Source organism: Rattus rattus, chromosome 8, assembly GCF_011064425.1.
Source record: "Rattus rattus isolate New Zealand chromosome 8, Rrattus_CSIRO_v1, whole genome shotgun sequence".
Lineage (NCBI taxonomy): Eukaryota > Metazoa > Chordata > Mammalia > Rodentia > Muridae > Rattus > Rattus rattus.
In genome coordinates, this window is record NC_046161.1 from 64,474,972 (window position 1) to 64,492,730 (window position 17,759).

General features: G+C 45.2%; 1 protein-coding gene across 2 annotated transcripts in view; it reads right to left on the bottom strand.

Annotated features, from left to right (window-relative positions):
• Fam81a (family with sequence similarity 81 member A) overlaps window positions 1-17,759 on the bottom strand; it is a 58,547-nt gene that overhangs the window by 27,363 nt on the left and 13,425 nt on the right. For both annotated transcript variants that reach the window (XM_032909529.1, XM_032909528.1), the window contains exons 2-3: window positions 13,681-13,777; window positions 12,437-12,710 (exon numbers count right to left, since the gene is read on the bottom strand). In XM_032909529.1, the coding sequence (XP_032765420.1) occupies window positions 12,437-12,710; window positions 13,681-13,691 (285 nt within the window). In that variant the 5' untranslated portion in view covers window positions 13,692-13,777. The remainder of the gene's footprint in view (window positions 1-12,436; window positions 12,711-13,680; window positions 13,778-17,759) is intronic.

Sequence of the window (17,759 nt, forward strand, 5' to 3'; positions counted from 1 at the left end):
TCAAGCTTGATCCCCAGTCCCCACGTAAAAGCCAGGACTGTCCCCGCAAGCTGGGATCCCAGCACTGGAAAGGCAGAGGGAGGAGGCTCTGAGCCTGTCTGCAAACTATGATAGGAATGGATTCGGAAAGACACTCCATGTCAACCTCTGACCTCTACATACACACTACATACACATGCGTGAACATATACACACATACATACATTAAAAAAAAACAAGCTAAAATTACAGTATTTCAATTGCAATCCCCAAAGTACAACAACCACCAATCCAAAAAGCACAGTTGATGAAGTAGCCAAAATGTATCCATGTTGTTCACATTTTTGGCCAAGTAATCCTACCTCTTAGAATTAATCTTAAAAGAAAAAAGAATAAGAAAAATGCTAGAAGTGTCAGCACAAAACTGTTTCCATAGGTGATACCCACGCCAACCATTTCAGTTTGTACAACTCTCACATCCTTAAGCAAGCATGAGGAGGTTTGTGAGGGGGTGTTCACTTAACTGCTTACTTGTCTGTTTATTGAGGGGCAACTCTCAGTATGTAGCCCTGGCTATCTTAGAACGTGCTATGTAGTCCAGGCTGGCCTCAATTCACACCAGTCCGCCTGCCTTTGCCTCCCCAGTGCTGACACTAAAGATGTGCACCACCATGCCTGGCTGCCGCGGAGAACGTTAAAAACACGGCACAGTGCGTAGAGTTCAATACTGAGCAAGAGGAAAGACTATGACATAGACACACAGGTTGGTTCCTGCTGTGCGCCAAGAACCTTGAAAAAGTAAGGGAACGTCGACATCTTCCTTAGGATATCTAGCTTGAGAGGAGAGCGAACTCCCCTTTCTTTTATTTCCCACATTACATTTGTAATGAGGGGGGAAATGCGGCTATTTCTCTCACAGCTTAGAAATAAGAAAAGCACATTTAACGTGTAGGGTTCTTATACAGAGGAATGAGGTATTGCATTAGCAATGCTTTGAAGAATACGGGGGAGAAGGGGGTCTGAGCTTAACTCAGTATTCACATTACTAAAAAGTTACGTGAAGAAAGGGAAATCATTAGAGGGCTTATTGTTTAAAGAAATTCTAGAACAAAACTGCGGAAACCCAGTAACGTCAGAAATGCGCCCTGACCTGCCATGTTGGAGCTTCTATTTAGAACGGTGCTGGCCTTCGGCAAGGCTTGAGTTGTTCTTTGCCAGTTTGAGAAACTGTCCTTTGGTTAGCCAGAATGTGCGGAGTACCGGATACGCCCTCCAGAGACAGGGTTATAGCCAGAAAGACTACAGCTGCTCAGGTATATGGTTACCTCCTTTGGTTAAAGGGGTCTCCCTCTCTCAGAGAGAGGCCAGTCGTCTGGAAAGAGACACCTCTATTTCTCCCTGAGACACGGTTTATTATTGAAGAAGCCCCTCCCCAAAGCCTGCATACATTATCGACTGTGTGGGAGCCATTCTGTAATGGTATTTATGCATGCAAGGTGACCATCCAGGTCCTCAGAAGTGAGAGAGAGAGAGAGAGAGAGAGAGAGAGAGAGAGAAAGTTAGTTCTCCATGAGTCTTTCTCCACCTCTTCTTAGATGGAAAGGGGTTCACAAAGGAACACGCAATGGAGAGAGGCCCCTCTACAAGGGGCGGTGTTTCATTGAGTGGGACCTCCCTGCCTGGCTCTACATCCAAGCCGAGGCTTAAAGCTTTCCAGGTTTTGCTCCGTGTGTGGAATTGATTTTCTGGTATTTCGTTCCACCTGGTATTTAGTTTTGTCATGGGCCCCTCAAACCTGCCAAGCCCCAAACAGAAGTCTCTCCATCCAATATGCAGAAGGCTCTGTCATCCCTACCTTCAAAAGAACCCCAAATCTACCCACTTATCCCCATGTCCGCAGCGGCTCCTCAGAGATGAACTGCTGTTACAGCTCTATGTGTCTGTGGTGGGTGCCAGCCTGTCTCCCTGCTTCCATTCTTGTTTCTTTATGCAGTTTGGGGAGGTCAGACCTAGGATTCTGGGCAAGGCAAGGAAAGGCAAGAACTCTACCTCCGAGCTACATCCCAGGCCTCTGCTTCTACTCTTGGCCCTGAATAACCTCTTCACGGTAGCCAAAGTCTGTCAATCTGTAAGCCAGGGAAAGATTCTCTAGGTTTTATTAGTCACTGGTGCATCCTCAGCACTACAAGTATGAATGGATTATTTTAACTTAAAACCAAGTAACGAAGTCACGTATGGTGGCGCATAGCTATAGTCCTAGCTACTCAGGAGTTGGGGTAGAATTACAAGTTTGAGACCAACCTGGACTACATGACAAGATACTCAACTCAAAAAACCAAAATGACCCAAAATAAAACAAAAGGTACCCTGCAGGGCAGTGGTGGCACATACCTTTAATCCCAGCACTCAGATAGCAAAGACTGGCAGATCTCTGATTTTGAGGCCAGCCTGGTCTACAAAGCTAGCTCCAGGACAACCTGGGCTACACAGGGAAATGCTGTCTCAAAAAACACAAAACCCAAAAAACAAAACAAATAAATAAAAACATCTACATGATAGCTTTTAAAATTTATATATATAAATATATATTATTATATAATATAAATATATTATTATATGTAATATAAATATATATAATATGTGTGTATGTGGGTGTTTGTCTATGTCATGATGACCTTGTAGAAGTCAGAGGACAACGTTCAAGAGTGGGCTCTCTCCTTCCACCCTGTGGGTTCAGGGGACCAAAGTCAGGCCATCAGCCTGGACAAGTACCCTTACCCTCTCGTCAGCCCTAGATAATGGCTTCTACAGCCAAACCCCGAGCATCATGTCCTGGTGTTCGAGGGTTCTGAGTGGGCCCTCCCTTCAGCTCACGACCCTGCAGGCTGCTTGCTGGTCCTGTCTGCTCCTTTCTGCCTCTGACATAGCCTTAGCTAGGCTGTCCCCTGCTGGCTTCAGTTGCCCTTCCCATGGAACCATCTTTTCTAAACAGACCTATAGTCTCTCTCCATCCCATTGTCTTATTTCACTGATAGAAACTAGTGTCACCATGGTTACTTAGCCTTCACCGCCCACATGCCCATTGGAGAGTGGTGTGGGGCTAAGCGCTGAAACTCATATCCCTGGGTAAATATGTCAGCTCCTGTCACTCCAACAGTTCCCTGCCTCACCCTAAATTTATTACCCATTAATGGAGCTCCTAGCTCTACGGTTCAGGCCTGGTCTTCCAGAAGAAGGTTCATAATTTATCATTGTCCCGTTGGTGATCAGGACCTCAAAGATAAACCAGACAGGATGAAGTGTTTAGGGGGCAGGGGCAGGGATGTTACTTAGTTGGTAGACTACTTTCCTGGTGCAGCAAAAAGTCCTGGGTTCAATTTCAACCACAATAAAAACAAAATCTGGGACTCCTACTTGTAATACCAGTAATCTGAAGTTGTCAATAGGAAGATTAAAAGTTCAAAGTTATCGTTGGTTGTAGAGAGGGATCGAGACTAGCCTAGGCTACACAAGACATTACACACACACACACACACACACACACACACACACACACACACACACACACACATATACACATTTGAACATATATTTCTATGTTGGGGGAGGGAGATAGTTCGGGAGTTAAGGTGCTTGCCACCAAGCCTGACGATCTATATTAAATTCCCCAAACCCACATAGTAGGAAGAAAGAACAGACTCCTGAAAGCTGTCCTCTGACCTCCAAACTGTACACACACACACATAAAGATAAACAAAATAAATGTAATAAGAAATGCCAAAGTAGACACCATATACTATTTAAAAATTAATTTGTGCGATACTCAATGGACTCAGCCAATTTTGTGCCTGTCTGTGCACACACACACACACGTATATGTAACAGTAATAATAATTAAAGAAAAGTCATGAAGTTGAGAGGGAGTGAGATGTGACATCAGAGGAGTTGGAGAAGGGATGAGGTGGGGTAGAAATGATATTTAAATACAGGAAATATGTCTAAAATTCTCAAAAACTTATAAAGTGTTAAAAAAATTATTTGCACTCAAAATGCTGTCAACAGGATGAACGGCCGCTGAGCACTCGCCTGTGTCTGTCTCCTCTTCGTGAGTCAGGCCCAGGGAGTAGAGCAAGAGCAGCATGGATTTGGGGAGATGGCTCAGAGCACTGGCTACTCGTCCAGAATCCACACAGACACTCACAACCACCTGTAGCTCCAGTTACTGGGGATCCGATGCCCTCTTCTGGCCTCTGTGGGCCCCAGGCACGTGATTCACAGACATGCAAGCGCCTGTACACACAAAGGAAACCAGGAAGCGGCACACGGCGGGAGGGCTGAGGACATAGCAGGGGCTGAGCAGCTGCCTAGCATGTGCAGGGTCCTAGGTTCAAACCTCAGGGTCCTCCACTTCTGATGTTTTTTGTGGGGGTGTGGTAACAAACCCCCAAATCTCCCTAACAGGGATTAGACTGGAGCCAGCCCTCTCCGCTGCAGGCTGGAATTCCCTTGTCAGATAAATACAGGAAGTCTAGGAGCCAAATCTCTCACCTCACTGGAGTGCAGTTCAGATGTCAACACCAGCCTTAGCTACAGTCATGATTATAACAGAACCATACCCAGTAAAACTTTAGAGTGAACTGAAAAGTATAAAACGTTAATAAAAAAAATAACAAAGAGCCACGCAATTTACATAGAAACTCAGTAAGAATCCAGCTCTCTGGCACAAATACGCCTACCACATCTTTGCATACAACCTGAATACATCAATGTCTCATCATCTTAAATATGCACTTATCATCTTTTCTTACTACTATTATCCTGTGTAATAATAACTTGATTCTTTCAAAAAGATTTTTAAAATTTTGATTATGTGGGGGGGGGCAGGCGTGGGCACAGGTGTGTATGTGAGCAGATGTGTGCAGGTGTGTAGGTGTATTGTGCAGATATGTGCAGGTGTGTAGGTGTGTGCAGATGTGTGTACAGATGTGTATGTGCAAGTGTGTGTGGATGTGTGCAAGTGTGTGTGGGCAGATGTATGCAGGTATGTAGGTGTCTACAGGTGTGTGTGGGCAGGTGTGTGTGCAGGTGTGTATGTGCAGGTGTGGGCAGATGTGTGCAAGTGTGTGTGGGCAGATGTGTGCAGGTGTGTAGGTGTGTACAGGTGTGTGTGGGCAGGTGTGTGTGCAGGTGTGTATGTGCAGGTGTGGGCAGATGTGTGCAGGTGTGTAGGTGTGTACAGGTGTGTGTGGGCAGGTGTGTGTGCAGGTGTGTATGTGCAGGTGTGGGCAGATGTGTGCAGGTGTGTAGGTGGTGTATACAGGTGTGTGTGCAGGTGTGTATGTGCAGGTGTGGGCAGATGTGTGCAGGTGTGTGGAGGCAGGTGTGTGGGCAGGTGTTTACAGGTGTGTAGGTGTATGTGTACAGGTGTGTGTGTGTGCAGGTGTGTGTATGTGTGTGGGTGCATGCAGGTGTCCAGAAGCTGAAATTACAGGCAGTTGTAAGCCACCTCATATGGCTGCTGGGATCTGCACTCTGATCCTCATGATTGAGTAGCAAGTGCTCTTAAGTACTGAGCCATCTTTCCAACCACCCTACTATCCCATTTTATGTTGCTGGGAAACAAAGAGCTCCTTTTAGGATTCCAGCATTGTGTCCTCCTATAATTCCTATATTGAAATCCTAACCTTTTTGGAATATAAGCAGGCTATAGGGATAAGAATCCTAACACATAGGATTCCTGAAAAGATCTGGGTTCCATATGGAGCACTGCACCAATGTGACAGCAGGTGGGCTGGGGACGCAGCAGCCTGGCACAAACCATACCATTTCATACATGAGTGCATCACACTGCACACACCTGACATGGCGGTGCACACCTGTTACTCCAGCACTCAGAGGAGAAAGAAGAAGGCTTAGGAGCTCAAGTTGTCGTGTCAAGTTTGAGACCAGCGTGGATCATATGACTCCATGACCAAAAAAAAAAAAAAAATAGTAAATAGTAAATAGAAAAGAGCTTGCTTCTGCTATCTCCTGTGATGGCGAGAAGCGGGGCCTGTGGATGTATAGGGGTGTGTGTGTTCAGGGGTGTGTGTTCAGGTGTGTGTATGTGTGTGTGTGTGTTCAGGTGTGTGTGTGTGTGTATGTGCAGGGGTGTGTGTGCGTGTGTGTATGTGTGTGTGTGTGTGCAGGGGTGTATGTTCAGGTGTGTGTGTGTGTGTGTGTGTGTGTGTGTTCAGGTGTGTGTGTGTGTATGTTCAGGGGTGTGTGTGTGTGTGTGTGTGTATTCAGGGGTGTGTGTATGTGTGTGTGTTCAGGTGTGTGTGTGTGCGCAGATGCATGAAGGTACCCAGGAGTTTGAACCTCCAACTCTCTGGAACAGCACGCAATACATCTCTGCCAGTTGTGCCTGTGGTAATTTGTCATAGCAGCTTGAGCTGACTAACACAGTCCTGATTTTCATTTGAGGAAGTTTGGCTGTAGCACGGCATTTTGAATGTCTCATCAAGCTTCTTCATTTTAGATGTGTCTGGGCAGACGTGCTCGGGTTAAAAATATATCCGAATCCATATAACTGTATTCCACAGTGGGATCTGAAGTGTCTAAATTTCCTTGCTGTTCCTTCGACGTGATGCATAATTATTACAAGTGACAAGAAAGTAAACATTCAGAGACGCAAAGTAAATGTTCTGCCCAAATTAGATTTTATTCAGTTTTCCACCTCTACAAAAGAAAGCGTCTTTTCATTTGCAAAATGTGTACACTCCAAAAATTCACGGGAATGGAAAAGGAGAGTGCTGTCTGGCTGAAGCCAGAGACATCATTTCATGAAATGTATTTTTGACCTTATAGAAAACAAACTGATTTCAAATTCACTACACTGCTGAACTGAAACTTTGGTTTTTTTTTTGGCTTTTTTTTTTTTTTTTTTTTTTTTTGAGACAGGGCCTTACGAACCAAGGCCTACTTTAAACTTGTTATACAGTCAAGGATGACCTTGAACTGATTTTTCCTGTCTCTATTTCTCAAGTGCTGGGATTATAGGTGTGCACCACCACATCCGGTTTCTGTTGTATTTGAGATCCAACCCTGAGCTTCCGCACACTAGGCTGGTTCTCTATCAACTGAGCTACATCCCCAGCCCTTAGCACTCTGAGTTTACAAAGCTAAGTCTGAAAAGTTACCCTCTGAGTTGTGCAGCCAGTACCTGGGAGATGGAGGCCGGAGGACCACCAGTTCAAGGTCATCCTCTGCTATAGACCTACTTCAAGGCCAACCTGGGTTACAAGAGATGGTGTCTTAAACACAGACAAAGAAATAGAAGTTCAGGTTCAAGATGAGCTCCCAAGAGGCAAAATGGAGAAGGGAAAGGAGCACACTGGGGAGTGGGGATGTTTTTAGCCTCAGCACTCCTTCTGATGAGCTTCTGAGTGTGGGTCACGTTTATGGCTCACAGGAAAGGGAGGCACCATTGCATTTGCAGCAGCCAGACACCTGCCTCCACTCTACTCATTCCATAAGCCTTGCTCTGGGTTCAGTAATGGTGTCCCCTCCCAGCTCCAAGCTCAGTCTTGATCACAGCAGTGGGAAGCTGTCTGAGTTACAGCACCTTCAACAATGGATTCTGGGGGGCTGGAGAGATGGCTCAGTGGGTAAGAGGTCCTGAGTTCAATTCCCAGTAGCCACACTGGAATGGGATCTGATGGCCTCCTCTGGTGTGTCTGAAGACAGCAACAGTGTACACACATACATAAAGTAAATAAACAATTCTTTAGAAAGAATGGATCCTGGGCCTGTTTTTAAAGGACCTGGGGAAATTGGGGGGATAGCAGAGTCCCTGAAGTATTTGTTTGAAACATGAAGACGTAAGGTTGGTCCCCACAATCCATTAAAAAAATCTGGTCATGGTAGTCGAGTAGTTGAAATCCCAACCCTGGGGAGATAGGGACAAAAGGAATCCTGGGGCTCACTGGCCATCCAACCTACCCGACTTGGGGAGCTCTAGGTCAGTAAGAGACCCTCAGAAAAAAAATGAGAAGTCCAGAGCTTGAGGGATGACGAGAACGACCACCCAAGGTTCCCTTTCGGCCCCACAGGCTGTCACACCCACCTACACACAAATGCATTACCACAAGTGCACGCACATATTAAATACATTCCTGTTCTTTATAAGTCAACCACTCTCTGGTACTTTTCTACAGCAGCACGAATGACCCAGACAGCCTTCCCAATTGCCTTCCAGCACTGTGCTTCAACAATGGGAAGATGAATAGAGCAAGCTTTTACCTGAGAAGCTCACAGTCTGTTCCACTTAGAAAATACCTCACCTCACCTCTCCCATTTACCAATGCTAACTCAGAGCGAGTCACAAAATCTAAGCGTTGGCAGAAAGCACAGCAGAGAGCCCCTGCAACCTTGAGTTAGTAATCAAACAGGTTTTAGGCCACACCACTAAAAGCTTGAACCATAGACAAGAAAAACAAAGTGAGGTGGACTTCACTAGCATTAACATGCCGGCTGGGGAAGCAGCTCAAAGGGGAGAGCATTGCCTAGCATGTGCAAAGCGCTATACATGGTCTCTCTGCTACGTAATGAGTTTTGGGCCAGCCTGGGACATGGAGATGTTGTCAGAAAGAAAGAGAAGAGAGAGAGAGAGAGAGAGAGAGAGAGAGAGAGAGAGAGAGAGAGAGAAGGAGAAAGGAAAGGGAAAGAAGGGAGGAGGGGAGGGAGGGAGGGGGGAGGGAGGGAGGGAGGGAGGAGGAGGAGGGTGGAGTGAGTACGTATACAGGAAAGATTGCTTGATGCTGGGGGGAGGGCTACAGTTTCCTATGAATTCAGGGAAGGGATAGCGGCAATGTTCTAAAATTGGTGTTAATTGTACAATCTTACAAATTTACTAAAACTCATTTAATTTGTATACTGGTAGGTAGTTTTTGCGGTAAATAAATTATACTTCAATAAAGCTATTTTTAAAAAAATCCAGATTCAGGGTCTGGAAGATGTAATTCAATTAGCTCGTGCTGATCTAGCGTGCATGACGCCCGGGCTCTTTGCTGCTATGGAAACAGAGTGTGGCGGTACACACTTGCAATGCCAGCACACAGGAGGTAGAGATAGAAGGTCAATCCTAGGCTACTAGGAACTTCAAGGCCAGCCTAGGCCCCATGAGAGTTTGCCTCCAAATAAACAAAAACACAAATCTGTCTAGAGAAGCATGATTAAAACTCAACACCCAACAGGGAACGAAGGTTTCCCCGTCTGGCTATCCACCTTTTATTCACATTGCTGAAAGTTGCATGTCAAAGACACTGACCTTGTGTGGGGACGGAAGCCCAGGCCGTGTCTAATGTGTCACACTTAAGCTTTCGGAACTGACTTGCATTTGCCCTGTGGTTATTCGAACTTAGAAATAAACGTGCAGGTTCTAAGGATAGACAATCTTGGCCTCGTCTTAACCCCATGTCGGTCGCCTGAATAATACAACATGAGCTGTATAATCACTTCGGCCCAGAAGTATTTCCTCCGGAGCAGCCGGGGCTGTTGTGGTAACAGAGTTACTAACTGTCTTCAGAGGTGTGAAAGGGTTTACAGGAAAACTTTTTGTCTAGTTCTCCCCCGAGAGCCAAACAAAGTGATTTAATAACCAGCAAGGTAAATTTAGACTAAACACAAACAGCGTGGACAGTAATTGCCATCGAATGCTGCAGGAAGTTTAATATAACTCTGCTGTTCCTGCCAGCAGTCTCCTTGGCGATTATTAAGAATAGACAAGGCAGGGCTGGCGAGATGGCTCAGCAGGTAAAGGTGCTTGCTGCTACGGTCGATGACTTGAGTTCAAGCCCCGGGTCTCACATGGTGGAGGGACAGAACTGACGGCTGCAAGCGCTCTCTGACCTCCATACATGCACCATGGTGCATGCACTCACACACGTGAACACACACACAAGTAAAATCTGTAACTTTAAAAAAAGGTAAAAATAAGACGCAAGGCAAAGTATTCTTTTTTAGAGGTTTATTTATCTTTAGCTTGTAAGTATTTTGCCTGAATGTACACTTGCATGGTGTATGAGGTGGCCTGAAGAGGGCACCGAACCCCCTGAAATTGGAGGTACTAGAAGTTGTCAGCCACCATGTGGGTGCTAGAAACCAAACTCAGGTCTTCTGAGGAGCAGCAAGTGCTTTAACTGCTGGGCCATCTTTCCAGCCTGTGGTGCACAGTCTTAATCCAGAACTTGGAAACAGGGAGATCAGGAGTTCAAGGATAGCCTTGGCTACATAGCGAGCTGGAACACATGAGACCCTGTCCTAAAGTAAATCTGGGGTTGGAGAGTTGATGGAGTGCTTTCCCAGCATGCACCAGAGCCTAGCGTAGGTCCCCCGAACACCACAAAACTGTGCAGAGTTGCACACACCTATAACCTAGCACTTAAGAGGTAGAAACAGAAGTATGAGGAGTTTAAAGTTGTCTTTGGTTACATAGAGGTCAAGGCCAGCCTGGGCTATATAAGATCCTGTTCTAAAAATATCTAGTAGTAATAGACAAGACAGGAGCTGGAGAGATGGCTCAGTGGTTAAGAGCACTGACTACTCTTCCAGAGGTCCTGAGTTCAATACCTAGCACCCACATGGTGACTCACAACCATTTGTAATGGGATCTGATGCCCTCTTCTGGTGTGTCTAAAGACAGCATATATATATATATATATCAGTATATTTATTTATATATCATAAATAAATAATAGACAAGATAGACAGCTCAGGTCTAGTGCCAAGTGTCTGAAGTTCCAGCATTGGTTAGACAGAGGCAGGAGGATTGATGCAAGTTGCAAATTCAAAGCCAGCCTATGCTATGGTGAGCTTACATCACAAAAAGGAGGACGGGCTGGAGAGGTGATTCAGTTCCTTAAGTAACTGCTGTGCAAACTGCTGAGCTGAGTTTGGATCCACAGTATCCAAGTAAGAGCCAAGTATGGTGGTGTGTACTGTAGGCCCAAAGCCGGGAGACAGAGACGGCCGATTTCTGAGGCTTGCTGACCAGAGCCAATCTAGGCAAAAAGGTCGGTTTCAGAGGCAGGAAGAGACCCTGTCTCACAAAGTAGGGTGGTGTGAAGTGGGAATTTCCGGTCTTGTTGAAGACTCAGTTGTGCCGTATGATGTTTTTCTGGAAACTGTCTTAGTAGAGGACATTTTCCTGAAGCAAACACGTGAGAGGATGTTTTGCTGAGAACAGACATGTGGTGTTTTTCTGGAATTTGCCTGGTGAAAGAGCATGTGATGTTTTTGCTGGAGCGGATGCTTGAGAGGACACGTGGTATTTGGAAAGGGTATAGGTATGACCCAACAGACAGCAGACGATGCTCTCTTGGTTCACTTTGCAACTCTTCGCTGGTTTTCGTTGGGCTTTGCTGACGACGCTCCGACAATGGTTCGCCTTGCTCTCCTCACTGATCTTAGCTTGCTGTTACTTCGTAGAGAGAAAAGCAACAAAGAACTTGTGGTGGTGTTCCGGCTGCTCCTATTCCGCCTGCTTCTTGCCTCTTCCACCTCTTGTTTCTTATGGATCAAGCTGCTGCCACTGATTCAAGTTTGGTGTTTGCTAGTGGACTGGACTGCTGACAGTGAAGATTGGAATTGCCCCCCCAAAACTATTTCTAAATAAGTTTACAACCCCCATTTCTTATTAACATTTCTTTCCCCCTATCTCTGGTGGGTGGTGGGCTAGAAGGGAGGTTGAAGCCTTTAAGAACCCTGATTAAAGTAGGTTTTTAAAAACCTAAGCCTAATGGCCATAGATGGTTTAATTGTGTACTTGGCACAGCCTAGAATCACAGGAGAAGAGCCTCAGTGAGGGACTGTCTTCATTGGTTTAGCTGTGAGCCTCTCTCTCTCTCTCTCTCTCTCTCTCTCTCCTCTGTGTGTGTGTGTGTGTGTGTGTGTGTGTGTGTGTGTGTGTGTGGGGGTGGTGTTTTGGTTAATTGATGTGAGAAGAGCCAATCCACTGTGGGTGGTTGGTTGTGAATTAATGGAGAAATCGGGCTGACTGGACAGCAGAGCAGCATACATGAATTCATTTCTCTTTGCTCTTGACTGTGGATGTGTCAATGTGGCTAACTGCTTGAAGTCTCCGCCTTACCTTCCCCACAATGATGCACAGTAGCCTGGGATTGTAAGCTAAAATAAACCATTTGTTTCCGAAGATCCTTTTTGTTGGGGTATTTCATCACATCGATAGAAATGAAGTTAGGACAGGTGGAGAGCCATAGCTTTGAGAAACCCAAAGTCAACTTCTGTTCATGCATGAGTGGGTGACTACATACATAAGTACACATATGCATATACACATGAGCATGCACACACAAAAGCATGCATACAAGACTGTGTGACAGCTGAGACTAAGACTTGGGCAACCTGACATGGACCAGGTCTTGGGAGACGATCCACTGGTTTGCACATCCCTTACCTCAATATCCCGATTCAGTTGCTTCACAATGGCGGTTATGTTTCTGATATGCTCTTCCAAGAACAGCCTGGCTAAGCGGTCACCTCCTCCTTTATTCTGCATCTTCTGCAAACTGCTGACGATGTCATCTTTGATGCGGAAGGCATGCTCCACCAGTGCTGCTGTGGTTTTCTCATGACAGAGGATCCTGTCTTCCAGCTGCTCCACCAGACTCACAGAAGAGTAGGGTGCCATGGTCAGGGACTGGCTGTGTCGGGGCATGGTCCTCACTCGCCTGCAGGAGGGAGTCACATTGTTCAAAGATGCCGGGGAGAAGATAATCATCCAAGCCAGATTTAAGACCCCCCCCAAAGAAGGAAATACAAATGTTCTGCTAGCACAAGCTAAACGGGACACAAAGAAAAGTTTCTACCTAAAAGAGTTTTCTTTGGGAGCTAGACAGGATTTTAAGGTGATTATGCCCATGGAATTACATGAGCTGCTGGCAGGCTCTGTGATCCCCAAGAAGCAGGAGGCTGGCAGAATGGACACACCATGGCTCCCCCATATTAGCTGTGATAGCCAGATTAAGCTGACCCCTGCTTCCTTCTCCCTTCCCATAAAGCACTGATTATGAGCTCCAATGCCTACAGGGACCAGGTAGAATCAGAAACGAAGGCCAAACACCACACAGGCTATAATCAGGAGGGCTGGGGACTCTGGAGAGCTACTATGTCCCCTGGGGTACCATGATATTGTTCACACATAAAAAGACCATCTGGAAATGATGTCTGGTTTTGTTGTTGTTTGGGTTTTTTGTTGTTTGCTGTCAAAATGATATTTCAAAATGAGCCAGGAAAATCAGATGTGGCTGTGAGGTCACCTCGCTCTTTAAATGATGGATCATTTTTAGAAAGAACCTATAATGTGTGAACTATGCGATGTATTTTTGAGAGCAGTATTTCCCCACTGGCATCCAATAGCAACTTCTGATTTCAAAGAACTAATGGGAGCATTTGCCTCAAGATCCACAGTGATTTTACTGATGGCAGGAAGGTTCAAGTCTATTGCAGGGCCACTGTGAAATCTCTCCCTTTGAGGTCATGAAGTGGTCTACAGGAGCCATGAAGGGGACCAATAATGCTCTTCTTGCACTTAAATAAAATGATCCTTTACAATGCAATGGCCACAAGGCATCATCTATCATGCATGGCCTTCACACCCTCTAGCAACCTTTGTGAAATTGGTGGAAAGAAAAATTATACCTTAGATGCATATTTTCCAGATAGTATACCCTTCCTGGTTGACAAGAGAAGGAAGTACGGTGTCCTGTTGGGCCATTTTCTTTTCAATAATTCACATCTGTTGGAAAAAATACAATAAGTGCTAAATTATTGGACAGTTTATACTTAGAACTCAAAGGACCTCAAACTCTGCTTGTTTAAGCTACCAGGAGGCTAGTAAGTTGTGTGGAAACACTGATCGGCTGTAGCTGTGAGTGCTTTTGACTTTACACATGAAATAAACAGCAAATGCTTCCCAAGAAGGGGAAACGAGCCTGGGAAACTGAAATGCTTCTAAAATGAGCTGATCCTTACCAGACAGAGCAACAAGGGCCATCAAATGGAGGTTCCAGAAATTTCCTCATCTTGTGCTTGAAAACTATCCTGAGGTTAGAAACCACTCTTCACACATACTGTGCCCCACCAGTCACACCCCCAGTTCCAAAAGCAATTTCCTTAATAGATTTCAATCTTGTACATATCTCTGTAGAAATTTTCAATAAACCACCTTAGCCGATCTGATCTGGGTGAGCAATTAGCACATGCCTCTAAATGAATCTGAAATAGAAACAATGCGTGTTTCATGGAAGCTGATGTGGGGGAACCCATCTACCCACCAAGAGAATGGCATGGATATGCTTGATTAAAAACACTCCATTGTAAGACATAACCATTCATACCAAATCCTACATATGTAAGACATGACCATTCATACCAAATCCTACATATGCACGATACTTGGCTGTCGTAACTCATCAGAAAAGTGGAGTTTTAAAAAGATTTTTAGAACATAGGTCTCTCAAGCCTGTGGTTAATTGGCTTAAAACAATGAGTCCTGGTACCCACGAGCTGACTCTGTAATTAGTCCTATTCCCAACATGGATGGAGGAAGCATTTCTGACTGACACCATTGTTTTGGCATCAATTCTCCGGTGTTTTATTTTTAGACTTTCAAACTGTGAACATTTCACTTTCCCAGACAAAGAACTTTAAAATTTAAACAAATTACATTTAAAGAAAAAAAGAAAAGTAACTCATGTCAAACAAGCTATGATGTTCAACCAGTCCTTAGGTGCCAAAGTTAAGAACTTCTACCATTTAGACAAAGTGGAATTAAGCCCATGTGGAGGTTTGGAATCAGAGAGCATTTACACCTTTAAGGTTATGTGACACTTTTGTGAGGTTTTCATTAATGGGACAGCCCATCTTAAAACTCATTGGGTCTCTATTAGGAGCCATCTATGTATGTCTGGCATCCCCATCAGAACTTCGGGCAGTGATGAGATTATCGGTACAAACCTATGACCGAACGTAGACTTTCATCATCCCCTTCACCACTGATGCCACCCACATGCCTGAACTACAGAAATCTCAACCAGATGAACTTTGGTAAGGAAGAGAGGACACTCCCAACTATCAGACAGCCTCAACCCTTCCTATTATCTGTCACTGACTCCATGATATGAAACTCCCTGTGACATGAGTTCATAACACACATCAACACATGCTTGGGGCCGGTGACCTTCCATGGATGCTTCAAAAATCTGTTCTGGGTGGTTTGCACCAGGATTCTTTGCTACAATCGTGCAAGGGATCTCTATAGTAGCTAAATAAGAGGCTGATAATCAATCACTAGGTAAAGTCCCGGAATTCCCAGGTGGTAGTTCCAGATCTTCCCATTGTCAGCTCCAGGGCACCTCCTTGACTCAGGCATCTCTCATTCATTAATTGATCAGATCTCTGACCCAGTGGCTCTACATCGTAATCAGACAAGTCAGGGTCATTTTTGTTACTCTGATTGTGTTATAATTCCCCGAGGTTTGCCTTTATTTTGGGAAGGTTCTTTGTTTTGTTTCTGTTTGTTTGTTTGTTTGTTTGTTGAGTTGAGGTTTTACTGGACTTGGAAGCAAATAGCCTTAGCCATTGGGCTATCTGGTCAACCTTCTTAACGTCGGAGATTTTTTTGTCTTTGTTTTTAACTTCGGAGTTTTAAGGATCCTGAACATTTTCCATCCTTTCTATCACGACCCCAATGCTATGCCTGCATGGTTCTCCTGCTCACTCTGGGGAAAGTCATCCTAACCTGGCCTAGCACAGATGCCCAAGGTAGGAGACCTAAGAGCAAACTAAATCACCGTCCTGCCCTGTGCCCAGGCCGGCAATTTCCTGTTCCCCCTTCCTATCTGACACCACAGTCACTTTTCTCCACACATAGACTTGAACAGACTCGAGACTACTTTGGATTTTGTTTTATTGCCTTTTGTTTGTTTGTTTGTTTTTAGTTTTTGAAATTTTATTCTAATAGAGACCATGGGCCATTTAATTATTTTTATTGGATATTTTTTACTTACATTTCAAATGTTATTCCCTTTCCCACTTTCCTGTCCATAAGCCCCCTATCCCATCCTCCTCCCCTTCTTCTATGAGGGTGTTCCCCCTCCCCCCCCGACATTCCCCTACACTGGGGGGTCCAGCCTTGGCAGGACCAAGGGCTTCTCCCCATTGGTGCCCAACAAGGCCATCCTCTGTTACATATGCAGCTGGAGCCATGGGTTTGTCCATGTATATAGTCTTTGGATGGTGGTTTAGTCCCTGGGAGCTCTGATTGGTTGGTATTGTTGTTCTTATGGGGTTGCAAACCCCTTTAGCTCTTTCAATCCTTTCTCTAACTCCTCCAACGGGGACCCCATTCTCAGTTCAATGGTTTGCTGCTAGCATTCACCTCTGTATTTGTCACGCTCTGGCTGAGCCTCTCAGGAGACAGCTATATCAGGCTCCTGTCAGCATGCACTTCTTGGCTTCATCAATATTGCCTAGGTTTGGTGGCTGTGTATAAAATATTGGCTGGATCCTCAGGAGGGACAGGCTCTGAAGCCTTTTTATTTTTTAAAGACAGCTTCAGGGTCAGCTTCATGTGGCACAAAGCAGCCTCAACTTCACTGTGTTGCATGCCCTTGAACTTCTGATCTCTTGCTTCTACCTCAGGGTGCTGACATTACGAATATTCACCACTACCCCTGGTTTACACAGAGCACAGGAATCCAACGTGCGGTTTTGTTATTCTAGGCAATCATTTTGCCAACCGAGCTATACCACCAGTCCCAGTGTGAGACTACTTTTAAATGCTATGTCTGTCTTCTCTTATCTCTCACACCCCACTCTGCTTCCCCTGGACCAGATTGCTGGATTTGCCTCTGTGGTGTGAGTGAGCAGTATCTGGATAGGACCACTTTGGATGAGGTCTATATAACTCAAGCAAGCCAAGATGCCTAATGGCCAAAGTCAACACGTCCAGCTTGACCAGACTGAGGAAAGACCACCACAAACAGCCATAGTTGCCCATGTTCCCAACGGGCCTCAGACAACAGGCTAGAACAAGGAATCAGGCCTGGCTCCTTCTTTGGTTAGCTTACCTGCCCCATCCCAAGATCAGAAGTTTGGAAACCAGGTGAGCCATTCTGGGAGAGAAATTAAAACTCCCAGCCCAGCATATTCAAGAACAGAGGTGTCATTGAGGCTTGGGTGGGGCGGGTTGTGGGGAGGGGAGGGGACTATACATGATCTGTGAGGCATGTGTGTCCTCACAACCAAGACACACAGCTTTACCTATACCTGGACAATGGCAGGTGCCATTAATCACACCTTGACACTGTCTAGACCCTACATCAACCCCAGAAATTCAGAAATCCCCCTTCCACCACCCTGGAAAGAGCAGGATAAAGGTTTGTTATGACAGTAATTTTGTTTGCTTCCTCATTTGACATGGGCTCTCTCAATTTAGTCCAAGGTGGCAAATAATTTGCTATGGAGCCCAGGGTGGCCTCAAACCCTCAATCTCCCTGCGTGGCTGGGTGCTAGAATGACAGGTGTGCACCCCCTCGTCCTGTTCTCCAGCACATTTTAGAAACAGTAGAAAAATAGCTGTCAAAATGTAACCAATAGCGATAAGCATATTTTTATTCTGTTCTCATTTTCGAAATACTTTAATAAGCATGTTATTTTCACAATTACAAAAATCTGAACTAGCACCTCTCAAATAAAACAATGAACCCACGAGCAGC